The sequence below is a fragment of the Pezoporus wallicus genome, unplaced genomic scaffold, assembly GCF_028554395.1.
Source record: "Pezoporus wallicus isolate ANWC-B61680 ecotype Strahan unplaced genomic scaffold, APGP_CSIRO_Pwel_v1 scaffold_8769, whole genome shotgun sequence".
Taxonomy (NCBI): Eukaryota; Metazoa; Chordata; class Aves; order Psittaciformes; family Psittacidae; genus Pezoporus; species Pezoporus wallicus.
The window spans coordinates 458,215-480,543 of NW_026642673.1; the positions used below are offsets into that span (position 1 = coordinate 458,215).

The following is a 22,329-nucleotide window of genomic DNA, read 5'->3' on the forward strand; positions in this document are numbered from 1 at the left end:
CTAAAGCTTGTATTTCCATTGTTACTGCAGCCTCGGTAAGGTAACAGAAAAAGGAAAAGTAGCACCATGCTGGGTTCTTAACAGCTACATGCTCATACAACATATTAATGCCAGATTGTTAGTTAACAGACATTGATATAATGTGGTATAGTGCTCTAATTCCCTTGATACAAGGACTACAGCATAACAAATAGCACTCCGGACCAAAGGGGAGCAGTTCCCATCTACTCACTTGGTGGCTCTGAGCTTCCATTTTCAGCAAGAAGCTGAGTTGCTATGGAAACATGAAGGACAGACAGGACACGTAAAAATGAAGCATACCATGTAAATAAGTTGTAAGAGGCAGGGGTGATAGAAAGAGAGGAGTTCTAATGAGGAAGAGTGAGAATGATACTGAATCCTTATGGCAGGTGTGTATTACCTGAAGAGGCTGCAAAAAACTGTGCTCTGCTGCTGTTTTCCAGCCCTTCTCCACAGGGAGAATGGTGCTGCCAGATGCAGACCCCTCCAGTTGACAGGGAAGCCACTGCATGGCTCCTGCAGCAAGCTACTGCTCCAAGAGTCCCTACTCATGCTTTTTGATCCAGGAGAGTTTTGAATCTCTGAATCCAGTTTCAGGCAGCTACAGCATTTTTGCCTACTTTTGGCCCAAATAGGAGCAAAGACTAATGCTTCTGATACACCTTTTTTTCTTACCTCCAAGCACTAGGGTCAGGGTACACACACGGAGGCAGAAAAAAAGATCTAACCATCCAGTAAGGTGTGAGCACCCTTAAGAAATAAGGCAGTTTTGAGAGAAGCTGAAAGCCCCTTGGGAATCCTGCTAAGCACTCCACTCTCAAGAGCAAAGGCGGTCTTTACAAGCACTGAATACAAGGATTACCAGAAAAGAAGGACAAAGATGAATGTCTCTACTTGCAAAAGGCACGGGAACAATACAGCATGAGAAACACAAGCTGTGAGGGATTTCTCTACTATTCTAGGTAACATCTTCAAAAGGAAAAGAATTGTCACTGTGACATCTTGATGACTGGGCAGAGAACTATAGCTAAGAGAGGGGTAAAAGACATACTGGGATGGATAACGCTCTTGGTCATATGGCTTAGTTTTAGGTAGTTCTGTGCGACTTAATGGTCTTCATGAGTCCCCTCCAACTTGAGAAGTTCTGTTTCTATGAGTTCCTTTTTCTCCCATGGTGGTATCAGTGTGGCTGGTGTGAAGGGAGAACAGGATACACCCTCATGCAGTCTGCAGTCTAAATACAATTATGCAGATTTAAAAAATTATGAAGAAGGACATCAAGAAATGTGTTTTCTTCCACAGCTCCAGAAAAAGTCTGTGGCTTTTCTCTGTCCTGAAAAATCAAACTTACACTTATCTGCAGTTCCTGTACCTGAAGATTCAGGTTTCACTCCGGGGAAAGGAAAAAATAGATACAGAAAAGAAGGAAAACACCCAAGGATGTTAGGCAGACTGCACCACACTCAGTGAGGAGATGCATGCAGAGCAAAGTGGAACAAGGACAACAACTTCTTCTACCATACTCACTGTCTGCTAAACGGGAAGTGGGTGCAGCAGTACTTGCTAAAGAAAGAGAAAGGAAGGTGAGGAAGGGGGTGGATTCCTATTAATTACTGCCAAAAGACAGAAAATTAAAACACAAATTGGTAAGATTTTGTCAGATCAAGCCTCTCTGGCCATAGAACTCAAAGTAAACGCGCTTCGCCAGACCTGCGTTTTGGCTCCTCTGCGAGTTCTCGCTGTAGACCAACTTTCTGATCACATAGGATCACTGAACACACACCACTATTCACCAGTATTCCCAGGAGTTCAAACCAATGCCATTTAAGGCCAGCAGAGATGCTGGCCAGCACCGTACATAAGCAAAACACAGAGTATGTAACTACTGTTTTGGTGAAGGCCATTGCTAAGTGCCCTACTGCCAGCTTAGGATGTAGTGGAATTTGGGAATTATTTTAGTGTTTTGTTGGTTTGCGTTTTTTTTTGTACAAAAAAAGCTATTTTGATAGCAAAACCAAACACACCATATGCACACACACACTCTTGTGGCTTAACACACATCTGGGTCCCACCTGCAAACCAGCAAGAAACAGCTGGAGCTCCAAAGGAAGCCATTCACAAGGTCTGTGTGCAGCCTTTGTTTGCCTTCAGGTTTATAAAAAACAGGAAGTGCAGAAAACCAGCAAATTGTTGCGAAAATACAAATCCAGGTCCAGGTAGACAGATATCCTCCCAACCCCACAATTCTCATCTGTGCTAGCATAGCACCTCACCAAGAAAAATAACCCAACCCCCCCAAAAGTATGGATATACCCCAAAAAACATTTAAGAAGAGCGTCAGTTCTCACATTCAAGTAGACACTTTAAATAACAGGGTAAGGAAAACTCATTATTATACCTAGTGTGAAAACACTAGGTTTTGGCTGGTGCCAAAACACAGTTTTTATATTCTTTCCTGTAAAATTTCTGAAACATTTCTGTGATCTTCAAATCATATCACACATGGCGACACCCAACGTTTTCCTGCTTTTGACTTTGTCCAAGAAAGGTAACACTCTGTGACTGGACTTCCAGCACAGATGGAATAAAGGTTTCTGTTGTACCAACAGTCTTTTCACCACTGCAACCCAGTCCATGGTCTGAGATGGGCCTTGAGAACCCCAGAGAGCAGAGAAGGGATCAGAGAATTGAATGCTCAGAAGGATCACAGCTCAAGGCACAATGAAGAAAAAAGAATTATAACTTACCCTGCAAGGGAGCAGAGTTAGGGACTAGAGACTGACTGATAGCTGGTCGCCACAAAAAATCCAAAAAGGAAAAGAACTCCACTACGAGTGTGATTTAATGCTCTTCAAATCCACGTACCTGTCCCCAAGTGATGAACATGAGGCTTGGCAGACAGACATGTCCATGTGGCTGAAACAAAGCTTTTAATGCTCTTTTTTCCTCTCTTCTTAATTGGCTCTTTTCCCTTTTCCTGTGGTACTGATCTGTACAGGGACTGAATATCTAAAGCCCTTATCTCCCTTGCGTATCATGGACTACATCCAATTCAGAAGGGCCTACCAAATCATTTGCCTGAGAGTTATAATACTAACCACAATTAACTTCATGTAAGGGATATAATACTTCTACTGAAATTAACAGGCTCCAAGCAATTTAAGGCAAAGGACTGTGCATGTCTTCTGGAAACATGGCTCCCAGTTGACTCTTCGTAACTACTGCACTTTGCAATTCTGTCTATTCATCTGACCATTCATTCACCCATCTTGACTACCAATTCATTCATCCTGTTAAGAGGTCCACTAAATCCAAGCTTTAATGTAATAAAATCTTTAAGGAAAAGCAGCATTCAAATCCTGTAATTAGCTTCAGAAATCTAAAGAGAAAAGTGACAGCAGCTTCATAAAGCTTGCTCATGACGTAATCTTGGGAATATCAACTGTTCACCACAAGGACACATATGATAAACAGAATAATGCTCACTTAGATAGAAAGGTTTCTTTTAGCTACTATTGATTAACTCCGATTTGAAAGGCACAAAGCTATGGAGCACAAAATGCTTCACTGAACCCAGCTGACAATAAGCATATCCATTAAACCTCTAATTCACTTTGCTCTGGGAAGGGGAAAACATGCATTTTTTATTTAGTATGAGGTTTATTTACTTGAGTATACAATCTACACAAGTGCTGGAAGACTGTCCAAAGACCACGAACAGTAAAAAGTGAGAAGAGCAAAACCTGAATTTTTCCTTCAAGGTTTTGCTGTCAAAATTATGAAGATATTCAAAATTCTGAAGTTTTTTGTTGGTTTTCAATTGGTCTAAACCAGATCTGCAATTTAGCTAAAACTTTCTCCTGTTATTATTTTTTCCTCCCTTGAATAACTTAATTTCATTAAAAATTGAAAATTTTTAATTAATTCATAAACATGAAGCCTTCCACTACTCCATTCTCTAGTCACCATGCTAACTATTATTATTAGACAATCACTAAGTTAAATATTTGAATTGCATGCTCTACAATAAAGACAAAGATGTTAACCCCTAATTCTCTTCTAAATAGAGCAGTATTACCCATAGTGGGACAGCTATTCTAGTGTCAGTCTTGTTAGGAAGTGGACAGTACCAGTTACTTCATTTCTAAACATCCTGAGAGGAAAAGGTACTAGATTAAAAGCTAATGTTATGTACGTTAGAGGAACACTCTAGAAACACAAAAAGAGAGCGAAAGAATGCAGAGAGGCACTTACGTGGGTGAGGGATGCCTGCAGTTTTTCCATGGATGGAACACAGACAAAAAGAGAAGACGGAGATAGAAAAACAAAAAATAAATGTAGAAAGATGAGGCGATAGAGAACACAGAGCTGGAAAATCCAAATGCCACCAGCTGTCTCAAATCCAACCCTAGGGAATGGGGTAGGTTACAGTAGTTATCACAACAGACCAGACATCAATTGCGAGGGCTGGCTTAGTGTAGAGGGCCTGGGATTTCCAAGCATCAAGATGTATATACTGTCCCATACTGCTCAGCAACTCTAGTGAGGCAGAAGTTGGCACACAAAATCAAGACCATGCACAGACCACATGGACTCAAAGCATGCAGGGCTAGGACTGTTGCTAGCTCTGAATTCAGAAGTTCCTGCATAGTGGGTTTCTGAAGAGCTATGAAATAGATACACAAGTATAGGTGTGACAGTAGGAAGAAGAATAGACTGTAGAACTTTAAGTGCAAGGGGAATGGGAAAGAACCCCAGGGTTGCAGGTGGTTGAATACAGTTCCCAACCTGGGTGAGGCTGTGTACAAGGATATCAGATCTCCTCTCCCTGGCCTGCTTCTATCACATCACCCCTACGCACTCTACACTTGCTTTTCCCTCTTTGTCTCCCTCCTGTCTTGAATTTCTCTCTGGTTTTTAATTCTTGCCTCTCTTGTTTCTCGTTGAAACAGGAGCAAAAGGCCAAATCAGAGCATCCTGATTACCCAAGTGAAGTAGACAAGAGGCTGCAGAAATTACCTTGCATGCTGCATAGAATTTTAAAGGACTGATTTTCAGGCAAGAGAAACCCCTTTCCCCTCCTTCCACAGCTCATGGCCTCTTAACTTCTGATTTGCATAAAACCTGCCTTGTGGCAATGACGCTACATTCCCTATGACCAGCACCCTTCTCAACTCACTACTTTTTCTTATTACAACTTCCCATTGCATAGCCCCTTCTCTTTGACAATACAAAGTTTATAATAGTAACCCATGGCACAAACTAGTGCAGATAAAATAGCTCCCCTGCCTCCTATCAAAGAAGGTTTTTAATTAGCAATGAAATTCACTACAACCAAAAATCACAATAAAACAAAGGTAAGTTCTGCAAGAGAAGAAGGTGTCATTCATGCATGGCAGAAATTCCCTGGAGAGATGCAAGGAAAGAGAACCAGAGAAGGAGAGGGAGGACTCAATTTTACTTACGAACTGGTTGTGTCTTGAAGTCGGATGGCAGGCTGATCTCACCCACACCCTTGCCATTGACAGCAGACAGTCTCACTGAGTAGGTTGTTTCAGGTTTCAGGCCAGTGATAGTGATCATGCCCTCCACATTTGCTTTTGCAGAAACAAGAGCAGGAAAAGCAAAGAAAAGGTTCAGGCTTTAGATCAACAACAAATGCCATGTTTCCCTAGTATACTTAGCCATGTTGGCCACATGTAACAGGCCCAGCCTCACATAAACAGTGCAACCAAAGCGAAAGGTCACAGCTACCACCTCTGCGTCAACCTGCTGATTAGAGAGGTGTACTGCCACAGCCTCTGCAGAAGGGATATAGCAGAGTGTTTGGTAGACACCAGAGGGCATCAGCCCTTGGCCTGTGCCAGGGAGCTCCTCTTCAAGACCACTATCATGCGGGGCTCTAACTTCAGTAGACATCCCACCTAAAGCTACTCAGCCGTTGGGCTGCATCATCCAACTGAAAGCAAAGCCATTAGCAGGAGAGACACCCATCCCTCCACTTTAACAATCTATAAGAAGGTCATACACAATGTAAGAGATGGAGAGAACCTGCTGTGGGGTCACTGTGATATTAACAAAGAAGTAAGCTCGATTTTTCCTGCACAGACACAAAGGGAAAAATGGGAAAAAGAAACATGACTCTAGCTATGATCACATCACTCCAGTAGAGACCTAGAAGAAGAATTTCGGCTCCAGCCAGGATTGGAAGATTCAGCTCTGAAATTGAACTCTGATCTTCATAGTGCTCCCAAATCAAAATTCCTTTGGCTTACTGGACTTAAGGATACATTTTAAGCAGTGTGTATTCTTACAGATTGCTATAAATGAGACAGGGTGTAATGGGAGTTAGACTTGCTTCTGGAATAGGAGGGTTTATGTTCCAAAGGGAACTGAAGGGTAACTGGAAGAGCTGACAGACAAGGCTTGGAAAGATTAGGAAGCACACAGTCACTCCCCAGGCAGGAAATGAAACCTCATTCAATACCAGGCACCGGGTTGTTCACCTCATTCAGACAGAATAGTGTGAATAAGGAAAAGACGAACATAGTGATGCCACACATGCTCTGTAAACAGCGAAGGCTGTCACATACATCGAGCTATCAGCTATCAACTGGAAATTAAATATGCCACTGCAAAGCAAATGTTTTAAGAACTTATCCGGGGCCTTAACTTAGGAGCTGAAATTACAAAGCTATGGAACCCTCCACTCTGGCTTTCCCCTAAAGGAAAGAAAGCCTTTTGAGATGTAGGTGGGGGAGGTAACATTTTATCACCCTACCTTCTTTTGCATCATACAGCCTCGAATGCCATTCTCCCTCGCCCAGTGCCCTCCACTCTGCTTTGTACTTGAGGATGGGCACCCCGCCGGTAGCTTCAGGCTCATCAAACTCCACCTGGGCAGTACTGGAATACGGCTCCACTCTGTCAATGGAAGGAGAGGACGGAGTATCTGGGAAAGGAAGGGAAAACAACTAGTGATGCAGAAGACAACAGGAAATAAGCTCCAGTGGCAAAGAAAACAGAAAACTGCGAATATCAAACATACCCTTGTCATGGCTTCACAAAGAAGAGGAGACGGGTAGGCCTGAGGCCCCCCTCAGGAGGGGAAAACTGTTAAGTGCTAATCAGACAGCAAAGAGACCATCTTGTCCCTCCTCTAAAAGTCTAGAGAGTTAGAGTACCTTCTTCAAAAGAGGACAACCAGAGCAGTGTAGCAAGAGCATCCTGGATGATACTCTATCCCTACAGTGTCTTCCATATGGCAGTCCAATGCATAGCTTGACCATTCCTAAATATGTCCTTACAGCAGCCCTGAGAGGACACCAGAGGCCCTTCCAATCTATCATGCAGTGAGATACTGGGCCTCTGGTTGCCACAGAGTGCTCTAAGGTTTCCATCTTGTACTATATCCCTGTACTATTTGGGATATTTCATTGATGTGCAAAAGCACACCTGCACACTTACGCACATACGCAATGGCCGTCAGAAATTAAAGAACAGAGCATTATGCATACGCATTTCCTTATCTCCCCGCCTGGGATGCTCACCTGCCTGCACAAGAATGAACTCTGAGGACTCCTGGCCAATGCGGTTCACAGCAGTGCAGTTATAGTTCCCAAAGTCATTTTCAGAGTCTGGTGTCACCTATGGAAGAAATGAAGGCTCATGCTCAGATTAGAAAACACTTTCCACTCTGCACTTTGCAGGAGAGGGAAGCCACAATGAAGTACATGTGCTAACACTCTGCTGGCTGTCCACAGAGGAGAGCGCTGCAGCGGGCACAGAGTCAAAGGCAAGGAGGGGTGGTGTCTTCTATTACCCAATTTTCTTAGCAATTATGTGCCTGAAACACCACACAACTTGTCTACCCACGGTAAGGTATGACAGAAGACTTAACTCCTTCAACATCAGCAGCATCAATTGTTTGATAGTAATGAACCTTCCTGGCTGCATGTGCCTTCTCCTCTCCTTGCTTTTGCTCACCTCCAGATAGCTTGCTGACGGAGTGTTGTAGATCTTGATGTTGCTGTAGTTTGAGCTGGGAAGCAGCTGTCCATCCCGGAACCAGGAGATGACAGCACTGGGGTAAGCAAATACCTCACAGGTGATGTTCACTTGATTCCCTTCCCAGGTATAGACAGCCACAGGGCCCTGAAGCTTGGGGGCATCTGAAAGACAGACACATTTGAAAAGGCAATTTAAGCCACAAAATCTCCTAAAGTAGCCCAATCTGCCTCACTTTAAGGCTTGGGTCCAGTTTAATGTGGGGAAAGGAATCTACTAAGAAAATGGGAACTGCCTTCTTATATCAGGGGTGGGGTGAGCAATGTCTTGCTGAAGGATGTAAGAAGGAATGCTACTCAGTCCCAAAGGTTGTTCCTCATACAGTGTGGGACGCAGAGCAGACAGCATGCTATGCATCTAGGGAAGTGCATACCAGGAAGTTCCCCTAGGGAAGAAGTATGATGCACCCAACAAATGTGACTGTACCAGATTCATGGCCCGGAATCTTCCCAAGGTGCAAACAGTACCCCAGCTGGAGACAGCTATAGCAAACATTTGCATGCACGCACACATCAACATGTCTCCACTAAAATGATTTCAGACCCAGTTGCTTCCCAGGCCCACTACTCAAACAACACATCCCTAGCTGTAAGTGCCTCAGTCTCACCGTAGGAAATCAAAAAAACAGTCCCCCCTCTAAATACATGAACGCCTTCCCCACCCCATTCTCCACTTCTTACACTGCACTTCAAGATACATGGCCTGGGAGTCCTGCCCGATGGTGTTGCTGGCTGTACATACATATTCTCCGGCATCTGTGTACTGAATGTCTTTGAGAGTCAGGGATGACACCCGGGCATGGCTACGTACTATGATGCGCCCATCCAGGGTCTGGCAAGAAAGGAAAAGAGAATTAGAGGCTGAGCACTGAGCCTGTGGTTGCAGACTAAAGGGATGGGAACAAGTGCCAGTCTACCTCTCACCAGCCCTCTAATGCTCATGTCTTCAGAAGTGATCACCTGAGGCCAGGTGAAGTCATGGGCATAGAGAGGCATTTCCAAAAGCAACAAGATCCCTTGTCGCTCAGCATCAACTGCAGTGATTCAAAGCACTCAGGCGAAGGAAAAAAAAAAAAAATGAGACAAAGGACCAAAGTATCAGATGCTACTAAATGTCTGAAGATAACGTCAAGCTTCTTCCCAGAATAGGAACCGTACAGATCCAGCTCTGGTCAATTTTTGCCACATGCTCTCATTGAAAACCTCTTCGATGGCTACTGTGTTTCTCTCCAATTTGTGACCAAAGCCCAAGTGCTCCATGAGGCCATGGCCTCATCCCTCCACCCTGGTGCTTGTGCAAGCTTTTTGTGCTTGTGCTTCAGCTTGGAAGCTTTACAGCACCAATTCTCTCATCTAGTTGCCAAAGTGGCACAAGCACAAGTGAATAAATTAGGAACCCTCTTCCTCATGGCTGTGCCTGCTGCTGCTGCCTGGCAGACTTAATGCAATGAATGCTCCAAGAAAACTAACTTTCCTGGAAGATACAGGACAAGAATTGAGATTATAAGTAAAAGCCCTGGGATATATTAAACAGCCAGAGGCGCTGAGCTGTAGCACTAAGTCCATCTCTACTGGTCTCAACTGGTCAGATCCTCTGGGCCTGAAGCCTCTTTCTGTTCCAAGTTAGTGGTCTCAGCCACCAAGACTGAAGTTTCTACTAGTTAATGTTAGTATAAACTCTGTTAGTATAAAAATAGCAAAATACCAGCATATGATCATTACAGCAAAGGTAATTTACATCCAGTGTCACTTGCCTTTTCCCCCCTTTGTCAACATCTAACACAAACAAAAAGAGTGCTGGGTAGTCATGGTAAAATGATAACTTTACAAATAACGCAAATGACCCTGAAGATGAAACTCTGTTTCTTAATGCAAAAGGCTCAAGGAACAAAAAAGAAAGATCTGAAAAAATACTCAACTAAAGAAAATGAAGACAAAAATGTCTACCCAAGAAAGCATGTTTCGTTTATTCGGATTTCACACCATCACATGCTAACAATTCCTGGCTATTAGAGACGCAAATTTGTGCGCCAGATACAGATATACTTGTCATCCCTTCTCCTAGCATCTTTGATTTTGAGGACTGTGGATAAAAAAAATGCTTCACAGTAACAGGGAGACAACCTAAGGGACACAGGCAACAGAACTCATGCCATAGCAACTGCCACTTTACAGAAAAGGGTATGATGGTTCTCTATATTGCCAATTACTACAACTTATCCCAAGATACAATGCTGGTGTTTTTCTCCAAATTCAGACAATACCATGCGGCACATAGTCAGGATGTTCAAAGCTGGCCTAGATTTCAATACTTCAGTGCCAAAGGGGAAGAAAAGAGACAAGCGGGAAATGCATTTCAACCCCTCCCCTCCACCTTCTGGATTTTGCAGTCTTTTCACAAAGAAGTATCCATGACTTAATTTCATACAGTTGTATCTTCACCTCACCTGCTTTCCACACATCATTACAAAATGATGTGGACATTACACCCTGAAAGCCTGACCACTGCTATAAGTTCCACTGGAGGAAGACAAGTGGTCTCTCCTAGCTCTGTGCTTGCACTGCGCTAACCAGAACTCACCTGCACCTCTTAATATTTGTAAGGTTGCACTAATTCTCAGGTACCAGAAAGGCATCACCAGTTTCTGGTGTAACCGAGGTGTAATTTTGCTTGTAACAGAGTATTTTAGCATCTCTTGGTGACAACGTGGGGTTTGTTAGTGTATGCTGGTAATATGACTTCCAACAATTCTCCAGTATATGCAGGACTAGAATGGTGAACTGAGACACAGAATCATAGAATAGTTAGGGTTGGAAAGGACCTTAAGATCATTCACTTCCAACCCCCCTGCCATGGGCAGGGACATCTCACACTAAACCATGTCACCCAAGGCTTTGTCCAGCCTGGCTTTGAACATCGTCAGCGATGGAGCACTCATAACTTCCGTGGGCAACCCATTCCAGTGCCTCACCACCCTGACAGTAAAAGAACTTCCTCCTTATATCCAATCTAAACTTCCCCTGTTTAAGTTTTAATCTGTTACCCCTTGTCCTATCACTACAGTCCCTAATAAAGAGTCCCTCCCCAGGATTCTTATAGGCCCCCTTCAGATATTGGAAGGCTGCTATGAGGTCTCCACGCAGCCTTGTCTTCTCCAGGCTGAACAGCTCCAACTTTCTCAGCCTATCTTCATACAGGAGGTGCTCCAGTCCCTTGACCATCCCCGTGGCCTCCTCTGGGCTCATTCCAACAGTTCCATGTCCTTTTTATGTTGAGGACACCAGAACTGCACACAATGCTCCAAGTGAGGTCTCACAAGAGCAGAGTAGAGGGGCAGGATCACCGCCTTCGACCTGCTGGTCACGCTCCTTTTGATGAGGCCCAGGATACGGTTGGCTTTCTGGGCTGCGAGTGCACACTGAAGCCAGTTCATGGTAAGTTTCTAATTGAATGATAGACTGTGTATAGTAAGTAGAGCTGAAAGTGGTTTAGAGAAGAAGCAGCCCATTGCAGTTATGTCTCCAAAGCATGACTTAACACCCATATATGCTGCTATGGCTGAAACTCATGAAGACTTCCTTACTTTAAACTAGCTAATGCATTAATAAAAGTGAAACACTCAATGCCAAGTATTCATTCAGCTTCCTGAGAACTGAACTCCCTGGTGCTGCAATACACTGCTAAAAGACCCTGTGCCAGCTATCTTAAAGATATGTCTACACAAGCTGCAACAATAAGCTTCAACAATGCTCTCACAGAACCTCACTTGGGTATTTTAAGACATGGATACAGTAAGAAATTTAGAGACAGCAAGCTTAGTAGTATTAATGCTCAGATTAATAAAAAGTTTGAAACAGAGAGCACAGTGAAAACACTGGGGGAGTGAGGGGAGGCAGAGAAAACGGTAAGAGGCGTTCACATGAGGCCTGAAGAGATGCAACTACTCAAATTCCAAATTCTCCAGGGCAAAGTGGTGTAATACCTGATGCTTTCACTTTACAATTCATCAATTCCAACGGATTATTTTGAAGTAAGAATGGGCAGTATCTTCTCAGCCCCATAGGAAACAAAGGCAGGTGGTGCTTAATGTTCACTTTGTTTAGGCCACACAAGTCTCTGTGTTTTAGGCTGGCTTAAAAATAAAAAAGAACTCAGGATACCCAGAGCCTCCACAAAACTCACCTAAACATACAAATATGAGACATCCAGTTCTGACAGCTAAGTTTGTTCCCTACCTGACACCTATTATTTGCTTGGAAACAAAACTTCCTGCTCCATTTTTGAAGCAGGAATGCTACAAATCAGGTACATGCAAAGGCAGGCTGTTGTTAGTTTTAAAATAGAGCACTGAGTGTGAAATAAAACAGCAACAAACCATAACTGCCCCAAACTGAGTTACTACACTATTGCTACCCCCTCAATGACCCTGCAGATCAAGGAAAAATAAAAGTATGGAAATTTGGAGCATTTTTTTGAGAAATACAATTTGTGAAGGATTTATCTGCATTGATTTTTAAATGGAACATGATACCATGAGCAAACAGATGAGTTGGCTGGAGCAGAAGAGGCTATCTTTGGGAAAAAACACTCTCTCACAATACACACTGTTGCTAATTCTTAAAACTCTAGAAGAGAGGTATGAGTCATACTGGTACCATAGAAGAACACGGTGAAAGCAGCATTTGTCAGATTTGACATTTGCTTTTATTTTTAGTTGTCTTGTTTTTTTTTACTCACTCCCAACACAGCTAGTTTGCTCATCCAAAAATGCATTACTACATGGCAAGCAACTTCTAACTCTATAAGCTGTTTCTTTTATGTATTGATATTTAATCTGTTCATATTATTAATGCTGGTTTAGTTGGCGTGGTTACTGCACTAGAGGTTTGTTAATCTGTAATGCCTAAAAAAGAACCAAAATCAAATTAACTAAGAAGTTTGCTAAAGGTCTGGTAATCTGATACCTCTTGTTTCTCGGGTCGGGTCCACGAAGCCTGGAGAGAACAGATATAGAACACAACAACAACAGGAAAAAAAAGCAATAAAAGTTTATCAAAGGTTGCTTTTAGGTATCATATTGTATGCACCACATTGCGTTCTGTGCACATGCAGGCTTCAACTTGTATATCTCACGTGTGTGGGGTGATCACAATTTCCATTTCCCACTATAACGTCAATTTAGTTTTGCATTCAAATTTAATAATCGATAAATTAATCTTTAAATGATTAAGCAAAGGCTAACGATACCTAAAGACTGCTTCTGGTTTTACATATCCAGTGACTATTTCCCTTGTCACATCTCACTATTTTTAGAAACCTGTTCCAAGCATACTGGGGAAGTGATTCTTATGACCTATGGCATTAAATAGTTATGGAACTGGTTTTCTAAGACTGGCTTGTTAGCTACCCGCACACACTGATTAACATTAACACTCATATTCTTAATGGGGTCATGCATTTGTACACATTTTTACATGCATACTGTGCCAGGAGTAGGAGACCTTGAGCTACAGAGCATTGCAACAGTATGATCCCCTTGGGCAGGAGACAGCAGGGTAGAATCTTGTACCTCCAGATGATAACATCCAGCTCCTTATGCTTAGGGTTATGTGCACCCAGTCCTTACTGGACTTGGGACAACCAAACAACAGCTGTGAAACATGCGCAAACCTTACCAATAAACATACATTTCCCATTCAGAGAAAGCCATTAACCGTTTGGACCACATTCACTATAGTTCAGAAAGACAAAAAGTTGCTGGGTTCTGTTTTTCCCCTATAATTTATCTTTAAAATATTTTTCTTCTGGTCTCTATTTCAATTGCAACTTGATCCATTTCAGTTCAGGAGTCAAAAATCACCTGCTAATATCACAGCCATGATGGCATTACTGAATGTGAGGCACAAGCATTGCTGACATGGGGGTATAACAGCATACACAAGAGTGACATTACAGAAATGGAGATGAAAGCTTAGGAAATAAGAATAAAAAATCCCATAGTATTATTTCCACAGTGCTTCTAGGGAATATTGTGAGAGTATTAACATATAGTACAGACAGCCTCATTTTAGACCATCTTAGATAAAAGCAAGCTACTTGCTTGTAACTAGAGGCCTGAGGTGAAGTCACCTGAAGTGAACCTCACCAACACCTGCATGGGTAGGACACCCCCACCATCTGATCATTTCTGTTTGTGCATATATATATATATCCTATTGTGCACAACTTCCTTGAAAGATGAACAAGCAACTGTAATAGTTCAGCATAATCCGTTTTTGATGTGCCAGTCATTCTCTGTACCTGAGCAAATCAAGCTACCAAGGGAATTGCTTTGCTTATACGCATGCAAGTCCCCTTTCAATCCTATTCACAAAGTATGGTGTCAGCACAGGAGGATTAAAAAAGAAGACATCCTTTGGTGTTCAGTACCTGTCAATCTAAAGGAAGACGGAGGAGGATAAAAGCCTGTTCCCACACTCCTAGGGCACTCGGTGTGGGGGAAAAAAAAAAAAAAAAAAGGCAGAACCACATTCTCTATCCTGAATAATTTAATACTAACTCTCCCTCACAAAGACAAAGACATACACAAGCTCTACTCAGCGCCATGCAGGGGACAGAGCGGAACCAAGAGCCCCATGCATGCTAGCATTTTATCTTCCCTTTAGAAGAAAGTTATTAAATGGGAGCTTATATTAAATTTTGAAATCCTATGTGAGATCCTATGCCACAGATACACCTACTGCCACCTCTGGCAAGATGATAAAAGACCTGAACAAAAGCATCACTTGGCACCCCTCCCACTCTTCACACACTGAGCTATACCACTGGGTAAGAAACCTAGGGCTGTCTCCACTACTGTTTCATGAAAGCATGTATACGAGTACTCAGTGACTACCTCATTCAGAAATCTGACAGGAAATACACTCATGTCTGCATTAAAAATGGAAAACTCGTACACACCAGCACACAACACATCAAAACTAACTCAATCACAGTTAGTATTCTGCTAGAGCAATAGAAAAGTCTCTTGAAAGGGCATGAAATATACTAAAGGCGACAAGGAATATGGCATGCTGCCTTGAACAGCTTTACATCTGGTCTCATGCAAAGAGAAAGCATTCCTACTCCCTATAACGGCACAGCAATAAATACTTGAGGTAAGATTAAGCCAAGCCATTTCAAATCATCACGCTGATAACTTTCCAGGCCTGCTAGCTCTCGCTGCGTTTTGCAGCAGTGAGACATAGGAATTCCAGATTGACAGGGCAGAAGAATACAAGCTGCCATCTTACTAGTAAGAGGAAGCTTCCATCATGCCAGTATTTGGAAGCTTGGTCTGCTCATCCGTGTTGGTATACAGTTGCCAATCATCTGATCATGCTAAGCACAGTCACAATGACTGTATTCCGTCAAACCTTCACAGACCACAAAGCAAAAGACTGTTTGCACAAGGGGTACCACGCTATGTAGGTATAGCCAGAGAGAGAAGAATCTTCTGCTATGCATGTCAGGATATCAACAGGTCTCCTCAGGGAAATGTGGGAATGTTGAAACAATTGTGACATTGTCAGCCTAGCTCACCCCCCATCCCTCTTCCACATCAGGCTGTCTCTGTTCTTGGACAAAGACTGAGAGGGGGAAGCCACTAAGCAAAGATGGAGTTCTCTTTGCTTGGGGGTTTTTGCTTGGTTTTTCTGAAATACCAAAAGTTCATAGGAGTTAAGGCACCTCTAGACCTTTAAAACCTGGCCTGAATTATAACTACACAAGTAAACAACATGCAGCAAGACAGATGCATCCAAGTACCTAAAGCATAGTCTAAAGTAGGGCTTGATATTTTAAAACTAGTATTGTTTGTCCTACACCAAAGACCATCCGTTTCCCTGTGCAATCCCAGAGAAAATAAGTTAATAGTAAACTGGATATATGCATTTGGTTGAACATGTAACAGAATGTTTTTCAAACCTAACTTGACCTGAGGATTTTCTGGATACCTACCATTCACCTAAACTTGTAGCACATGACAGAGAATGGGGAAAAAGTAAAAACAAAACCAAAACACACACACATAAAAATCCTGCCTAAAATGTGCTTGGGACATGATAAATATCATCTTTGCCCTGAAGGTCTGAACCAGTACATAAAACATGTGGTAGTATCTCAAAACTTGGAATTTGCCCCCAGTATATGTAAGAAACTATCAGAGTATTAACATTTTCCTTAATACTGATCACCAACTTAACAGCATCAAGCAAGATATATGAGTCTCAAAAATGGTTAGCAGTTTTGCCACTGAGATCTTGTTAATTTAATTGAGCTGGACAGATGGGACTCTCTGCAAACAGGCTCTCTGACAAACTTCTATTTGATTTAGTATTCCTTCAGATTCTCCTCTCCTTTCAAAGCTCTTTCCTGTTGCTGTGATCCAATTCTAGTGTTAGAAGCACTAGAGCACTTAGCTCCTCCTATCACTCTCCTAGAGAGAGACGGGACCATGAATAACCTTGTCCTACCAAATCAGGTCCTCCAGCCATGCTTTGAAGGCAATGGAAACCTCACTCTAAACACTGCAAGGATTTGTGTTAGTCCTCAAATCCAAAAGATGTTAAGAAAGAATTAAGGCTGGAAACCTTTGACACTCCGATTAATAAGTTACGCATTAACAACATGGTGAAGAGATGACATCATTGAGGCAATTAATAAAGCTATTTAGGAGCCTATAGTGCAGGATGGCACCTCTGTCGCTTTAAGATTTTCACAGTCTATCAACTGGCCTTCATATTGAGCCAGAACCACCATATGTCCAAGTTAGCTGAGCCTTGAAGCATCTTGTTATTAGAAAATTATTATTAAGCAATAACATCTTATTCCAACTTTTGGCTAGGCTTCCTTTGGCTCTAAACTGCGCTCCTGATCACCTTATGCAACTACTATGCAATATCAACAGTAATACAGCACCCTTTTATCTCATCTAGTTAAGAGGAATTGTGGCCAATAAAAAAAAAAAGCACTTTTTTAAAAGAAAAACTGCTAATTATTTTTGCCTTTAAGGACAAAATGGTGTTGATGTGATCAACAAAACAGGTGAACACAAAGGCAGCCAAGGCTTTTGTGCTTCAGATACATGCAGTATTAGAATACAATACAGAAGGAATTAACAGGCTCATTTTGGTCCACCGCCAACTTTGAGAGACAACACCCCACACCTCTCCACCTGCCACCCTCCCAGATCGTATCATCATGATGTCAGCATGGACAGCACTGGAATCAGGGTGCTCATTCCTATGTCAGCTTGGAAAAAGAAGGGAAGAACCCTTTCACAAGCTTCCTGCAACTGTAGATCCCTTTGGAAAATCCTCTGAAAAGGGTCCAGGTCCTACTGCTTTTCAAGTTAATTCAAATCAGAGTGATACCAGCAGGAATTAAAAAGCATATCCTCAGTTGTTATAAACTGAGATGGTTCTTTCCACAAAAGGACACCTACGGCATTACTTTGGCTGTGAAGCTGACCTTCTAGCAGTTAGTCTGTGCAGAACCACAAGCGTTCTCGCTACAGAGAGGGGAATCACCATGATTTGCATATGCATCTGCGTGCAATTATCATGCATTCTGGATCAGCAGAGGCAGGCGGGTACAAGCTGCACTGATCCCAGCAAATGAGATCATGGTTTTGGGAAGGCTTATACCTTCTCTTCATTGCTGATGTTCCTGGTGGAAGTTCTCCAAGTGATAGAAGGGATTGGGTCCCCAGATGCCTCACAGGTCAGTGTAATCTGATCCTCCAGCTCCATGGCTGTTTTATTCTCCACATAGGTGATTTTGGGTTTTGCTGAAAAGAAAAAGCAACACAGTGGTGGGGTGGAGTTCACCTCCCTGCCCAAGTTATAGCAAGTTCCACTGAGGTGTTAAAGCCCTTTTAATAACATCTTTGGGTAGATTAGGATTCAGCCCTCTGGGCCTGGAAGATATTTCAAGTAGTATATGAATTTCACACCTCCCCTTGTGCAGGACTGCATTTCTTTTATCAGAGAGCAAGCAGAATGGAGTTGGCATCTATTTCAGAAACATACAGAGAATTTTTGCCTGACATGATGGCAAAGATGCATTACTTGGGAAAGCAGCAGCTCTGGATAAGCCACATCAGGTATTAACTGGGATAAGCAGGTTACTTCCAGCTTGTGCTAGTGAGCTACCAATATCCAACTGGATTGGGAAGGGAGGAACAGCAGAAGCATATTTACCAAAGACTTTGAGATGAATGGTGGCATCTTGCTCGCCAGCCTTGTTCTCAGCAATGCAGATGTATTCCGCTTCATCGCTCTTATCCACCTTCTTGATGATGAGCTCAGACCCATCATAATTAAAACTGTATTTCTCTTCATCATCAGCCTCTTCTATTGGCTCTCCATCCCTGCAGAGCACAGAGCACACTGGCTGTGTTGGAGGGGAGGAGCAATCAAAGGCTGTTTGTTTTAGGCTTGTTGCTAATGCTAGATCTGCATTACTGTGCCGAAACTCCTCAGGTAAAGAGGGATCGCCATCTTTTCCTTTCCCTAAGAGCTACAAAGCTTACATTTTGATCTATTCCTAACCCTCCTGCCTTAGGGTTCTTGGCAGCTGAATCTTCCACCTCCTGACACACATCATAGCCTACATGAAAGAGCTATGAACACCACTGAAGGTGGCTTCCGTCCTTGCTTCCCAAGGCAGTATTTCAAGTTGTCATCAGCTTTTTCAACAACACAACTTGCTCTTGTAACCTTTACCAAAGGCTACACAGTTTCAGCAACAGCATACCTCAGTCTGTACCACTGCCTGACAGTGAAATTTAGACATGATGAAACAAAGAGAAAGAATTCAGATGAGATCTCTGGGAATAACAAATGCAAATTACAGAATCCATTTTTGCCTACACTTCCCCCTCATGCAACAGATGGTAATAAACTGACCCACAGGACAGGTCTGATGAACATGAAGCTTCATCCCTATTGGCAGCTTGACAAAGGATGCAATGGGACAGTGAAAAAATGCTGGTTTTACTGTTGTTCTTGTTTTTCCAGGAATCTGTACTGGTTTTTGGGTTTGTGACCAAAACAGCACTGATAACAGTGATGTTTCAGCTATTGCTAAAATACACACAATGTCAAAGGGCTTTTTCTGTTTCTCACACTGCCCTTCTAAGCAAGTAGGCTGGGGGTGCACAAGAAATTGGGAGCTAGGAAAGCTGACCTGGTTGAACACCTGCCTGCAAATGGGAAGCACTGAATGAATTCCTTATTTTGCTTTGCTTCCATGCACAGAGTTTGCTTTATCTCTATCAAATTGTCTTTATCTATCTCAATCAATGAGTTTTTGGATTTTACCCTTCAGATTCTCCTCCCCATCCATACTCATCACGTAGTGAGCGTCTGTGTGCCTGTTGGGAGTTAACCCAAAACAAGCTAACTTCAATTCCGTTAGGAGGTCATTCTTTCCCTTGTGAGAAAAATGAATTAATCTTATTCCAGTTAAAAAGTTGCTTTCCCTTCTGCCTGGTTTGGCAAAAACATCCATGCTCACACACAATCAGCACACGTAATGAGGACACTGCACACAGCATCTTACTTTGTCCACGTCACTGTTGGCTCAGGAAAGCCATCGGCATCACACGCTAAGGTGACAGACTGGCTGAGGTTGGCAGTGGCATTCATAGTGCTCTGCCTGGCACGCACAGAAGGAGGTACTAGAAGAGAAGGAATCCACATTCAAGTTAGAAAGGACAGAAGATGTAAGAATGAGCCCTGGAAGGCTCACTGTAAATCTCTGCAATACAAACGCACACATCCCACTAGTAATTCAAACCCTCATGCCATCACCCGCAGGTTTCAATCAACAGCTTTGATGCATGAGCTCTCCAAAGCAATCAGCAGAAGGAAGGAAGGGCAGGAGGTGGAGAGAGGCACAAAACATCAGCATTGCAGACCAAACTACTTCTGAGCCCCAACAAGATCTACACTCTAAGTCATAAAACACTTAAGGTTTCACTTGACATGGTAATTTCCCATACACATCTGGTAAACAGTCAATTTCATGGACATTTTCATTTGACACAGCACAGAAGATTAGTAAGCTGATGGCAAATCATGAATGTGAATCTAAAGTAACACTGGCATCAGCAGCCCGGAGCGCATGTGCTACATAGGCTGTCCCCACATTAGCCTCGCTCTAAGCTGCTCACCATTCACGATGACCTGAATATCTTTGAAGTTGATCTCCCCACGAGCCAAGATCCGGCCCTCACAGCGGTATGTCCCTTCATCCGTTTTCTTGATTCCCCGGATCTGCAGGTAGTTGTTGGACAGGACTATAAATCGAACTAGAAAAGACAAAAGGAAGGTTCATCCACAGATCCTCAGGAAAGCTCACTGCAGGCAACAGGTTCTTCTCTCCTTGCCCTTTCTAGGCTGAGATAAGGTTTAGTGTAATGAAACTTCCCTTCCCATCATTTGATGGTGACGCTGCCACAACTGGATCTGACATTGCCAAGAAAGAAACCAGATGTTTGCAAACTGCTCTGGTGCTTTATACCCTAAGTGCACACAGAGAAACACACATACAAAAGCACATTTACATTTGATCAGTATCAGACAACAAGCAATTTGAAACTTGCCCCAGGGTGGCAGAGTTCATCTTACTACACTAGTAAGTAGTTGCCTGCATCGAGTAGATATAGGAAACACAGCTGAGGCACAAATGCTCAACTGGAGTCAGGGCTCTGAAGCCCTGCTGCTAGTAAAATGCTCCTCTGAGCATGACAGTCTGCAGCATTTTGAATGAAAGATTCTTGCAAGGAATTTTCAGCCCCTTTTCCTTAGGAAAACTAGAGAGGGTCACAACATGTAGCTTTTCTGTCCAATGGCATTTCTTCTATCTAAAAATTTTTTTCAGCATTCCTTTGCCTAGCATTCCAGCATCAAAGCCCCTTGGCCTTTTCTGCAGGAACATTATTGCCCTGCCATTGCCAAACCACAGCACCTGGAATAACTACGTTCACGTTGTCAGACCTAGCATCACGTACAAATTGCTTCTGTCCTCCCTTGTGACTGCCACCATTTTGTTCTTCTGAACTCCTTGTATGAGCCTGATCTGATCCTTGATGGGAGATGGACATTTGGCCTCTGGATGGACAAGCACTGAGACACCTTTTGTGCCTTACCGTCTTTTTTTAGGATAACATCCCTGCCTTTGTGCTTCCAAATGATGGTAGGAGGCAGCGAGCTGACCACATCACACACAATCACAGCATCATCCCCTTCCTTAAATTCCTGAGGAGTGGGAGCATTCTTGAACATCAGTTTTTCTGAAAACAATGGAAGGAGAAAGTCACTGCAGATTTCTTGACACACCTCAAAGCTGTGCTCCTGACTCAAGCCTGAGGAAAGCAAAACTACCCCAGAGGACATGTTCTGCAGAAATCTTGTTCTCTGGGAAGGATAAAGGTGTGCCTGACTCAATGCACTGCAGCACATCACAGGAACCCCATTTTCCATCCCTGCCTCCCAGGCATTTCAGTGGGCCAAATTAATATTTTGTCTAGTTCACAGATTTGTCTACAATGCAAAGAGAAAATATCAACTTGGAACTGCTCAGCTTCCTGGCAGAAAGGGGAGGAGCTGCTGTCATGGCTTTGCTGGACAATATGCTGATGGTTTATTATAACCCTTCTGAATGTGTGATCCTCTTTACTGAACACTAGTCTTATCTCATAGCATGTCCGTCATCCATATCCTAATTCCCACTTACCCCTCAAAACGAAGACAGGAAAAGGCTGTATCTTCTCAATACCCCCTTTATTTTCACCCTCCTTCTTCCCCTTTAAAAGTAGCCTTTTCTAGTATGGTAAAATGGTCGCTTCCCTAATCTTGCCTCATACATGTGCAAGGTAGACCAGAAAATAGCCTCTAAGCCGGTCTCTTACGGAAAATTTTCACATTGACGGTGGCCTCAGAGTCTCCCTCCTCCATGCTACTGACAACGCATTTATAGATGCCAGCATCATCAATGTTGGCGTTGTAGATGGTGAGGGTGGAGGAGAAGTCATCGTTTCGCACCACTGAGATGCGCTGTTGGTTCGGCGTCAGCTTCTCACCATTAGGGGAAAACCAGGAAATGTCTTTGTATTTGGCCTCCCCTGCCACTAGGGACAATAAAAGAAAACAGAACAAATTGAAATGAGTTCCCAACAAAGCTGCACAGAGGGAA

General features: G+C 43.0%; 1 protein-coding gene across 9 annotated transcripts in view; it reads right to left on the minus strand.

Annotated features, from left to right (window-relative positions):
* NCAM1 (neural cell adhesion molecule 1) overlaps positions 1-22,329 on the minus strand; it is a 102,645-nt gene that overhangs the window by 23,394 nt on the left and 56,922 nt on the right. For 3 of the 9 annotated variants that reach the window (XM_057431961.1, XM_057431959.1, XM_057431962.1), the window contains exons 3-15: positions 22,046-22,264; positions 21,284-21,427; positions 20,306-20,443; positions 19,693-19,810; positions 18,330-18,499; positions 17,775-17,917; positions 13,053-13,082; positions 8,769-8,919; positions 8,008-8,192; positions 7,572-7,668; positions 6,803-6,973; positions 5,487-5,618; positions 4,276-4,290 (exon numbers count right to left, since the gene is read on the minus strand). In XM_057431961.1, the coding sequence (XP_057287944.1) occupies positions 4,276-4,290; positions 5,487-5,618; positions 6,803-6,973; positions 7,572-7,668; positions 8,008-8,192; positions 8,769-8,919; positions 13,053-13,082; positions 17,775-17,917; positions 18,330-18,499; positions 19,693-19,810; positions 20,306-20,443; positions 21,284-21,427; positions 22,046-22,264 (1,713 nt within the window). The remainder of the gene's footprint in view (positions 1-4,275; positions 4,291-5,486; positions 5,619-6,802; positions 6,974-7,571; positions 7,669-8,007; positions 8,193-8,768; positions 8,920-13,052; positions 13,083-17,774; positions 17,918-18,329; positions 18,500-19,692; positions 19,811-20,305; positions 20,444-21,283; positions 21,428-22,045; positions 22,265-22,329) is intronic. The other 6 variants (XM_057431965.1, XM_057431964.1, XM_057431968.1 and 3 more) reach the window with 2 other exon arrangements.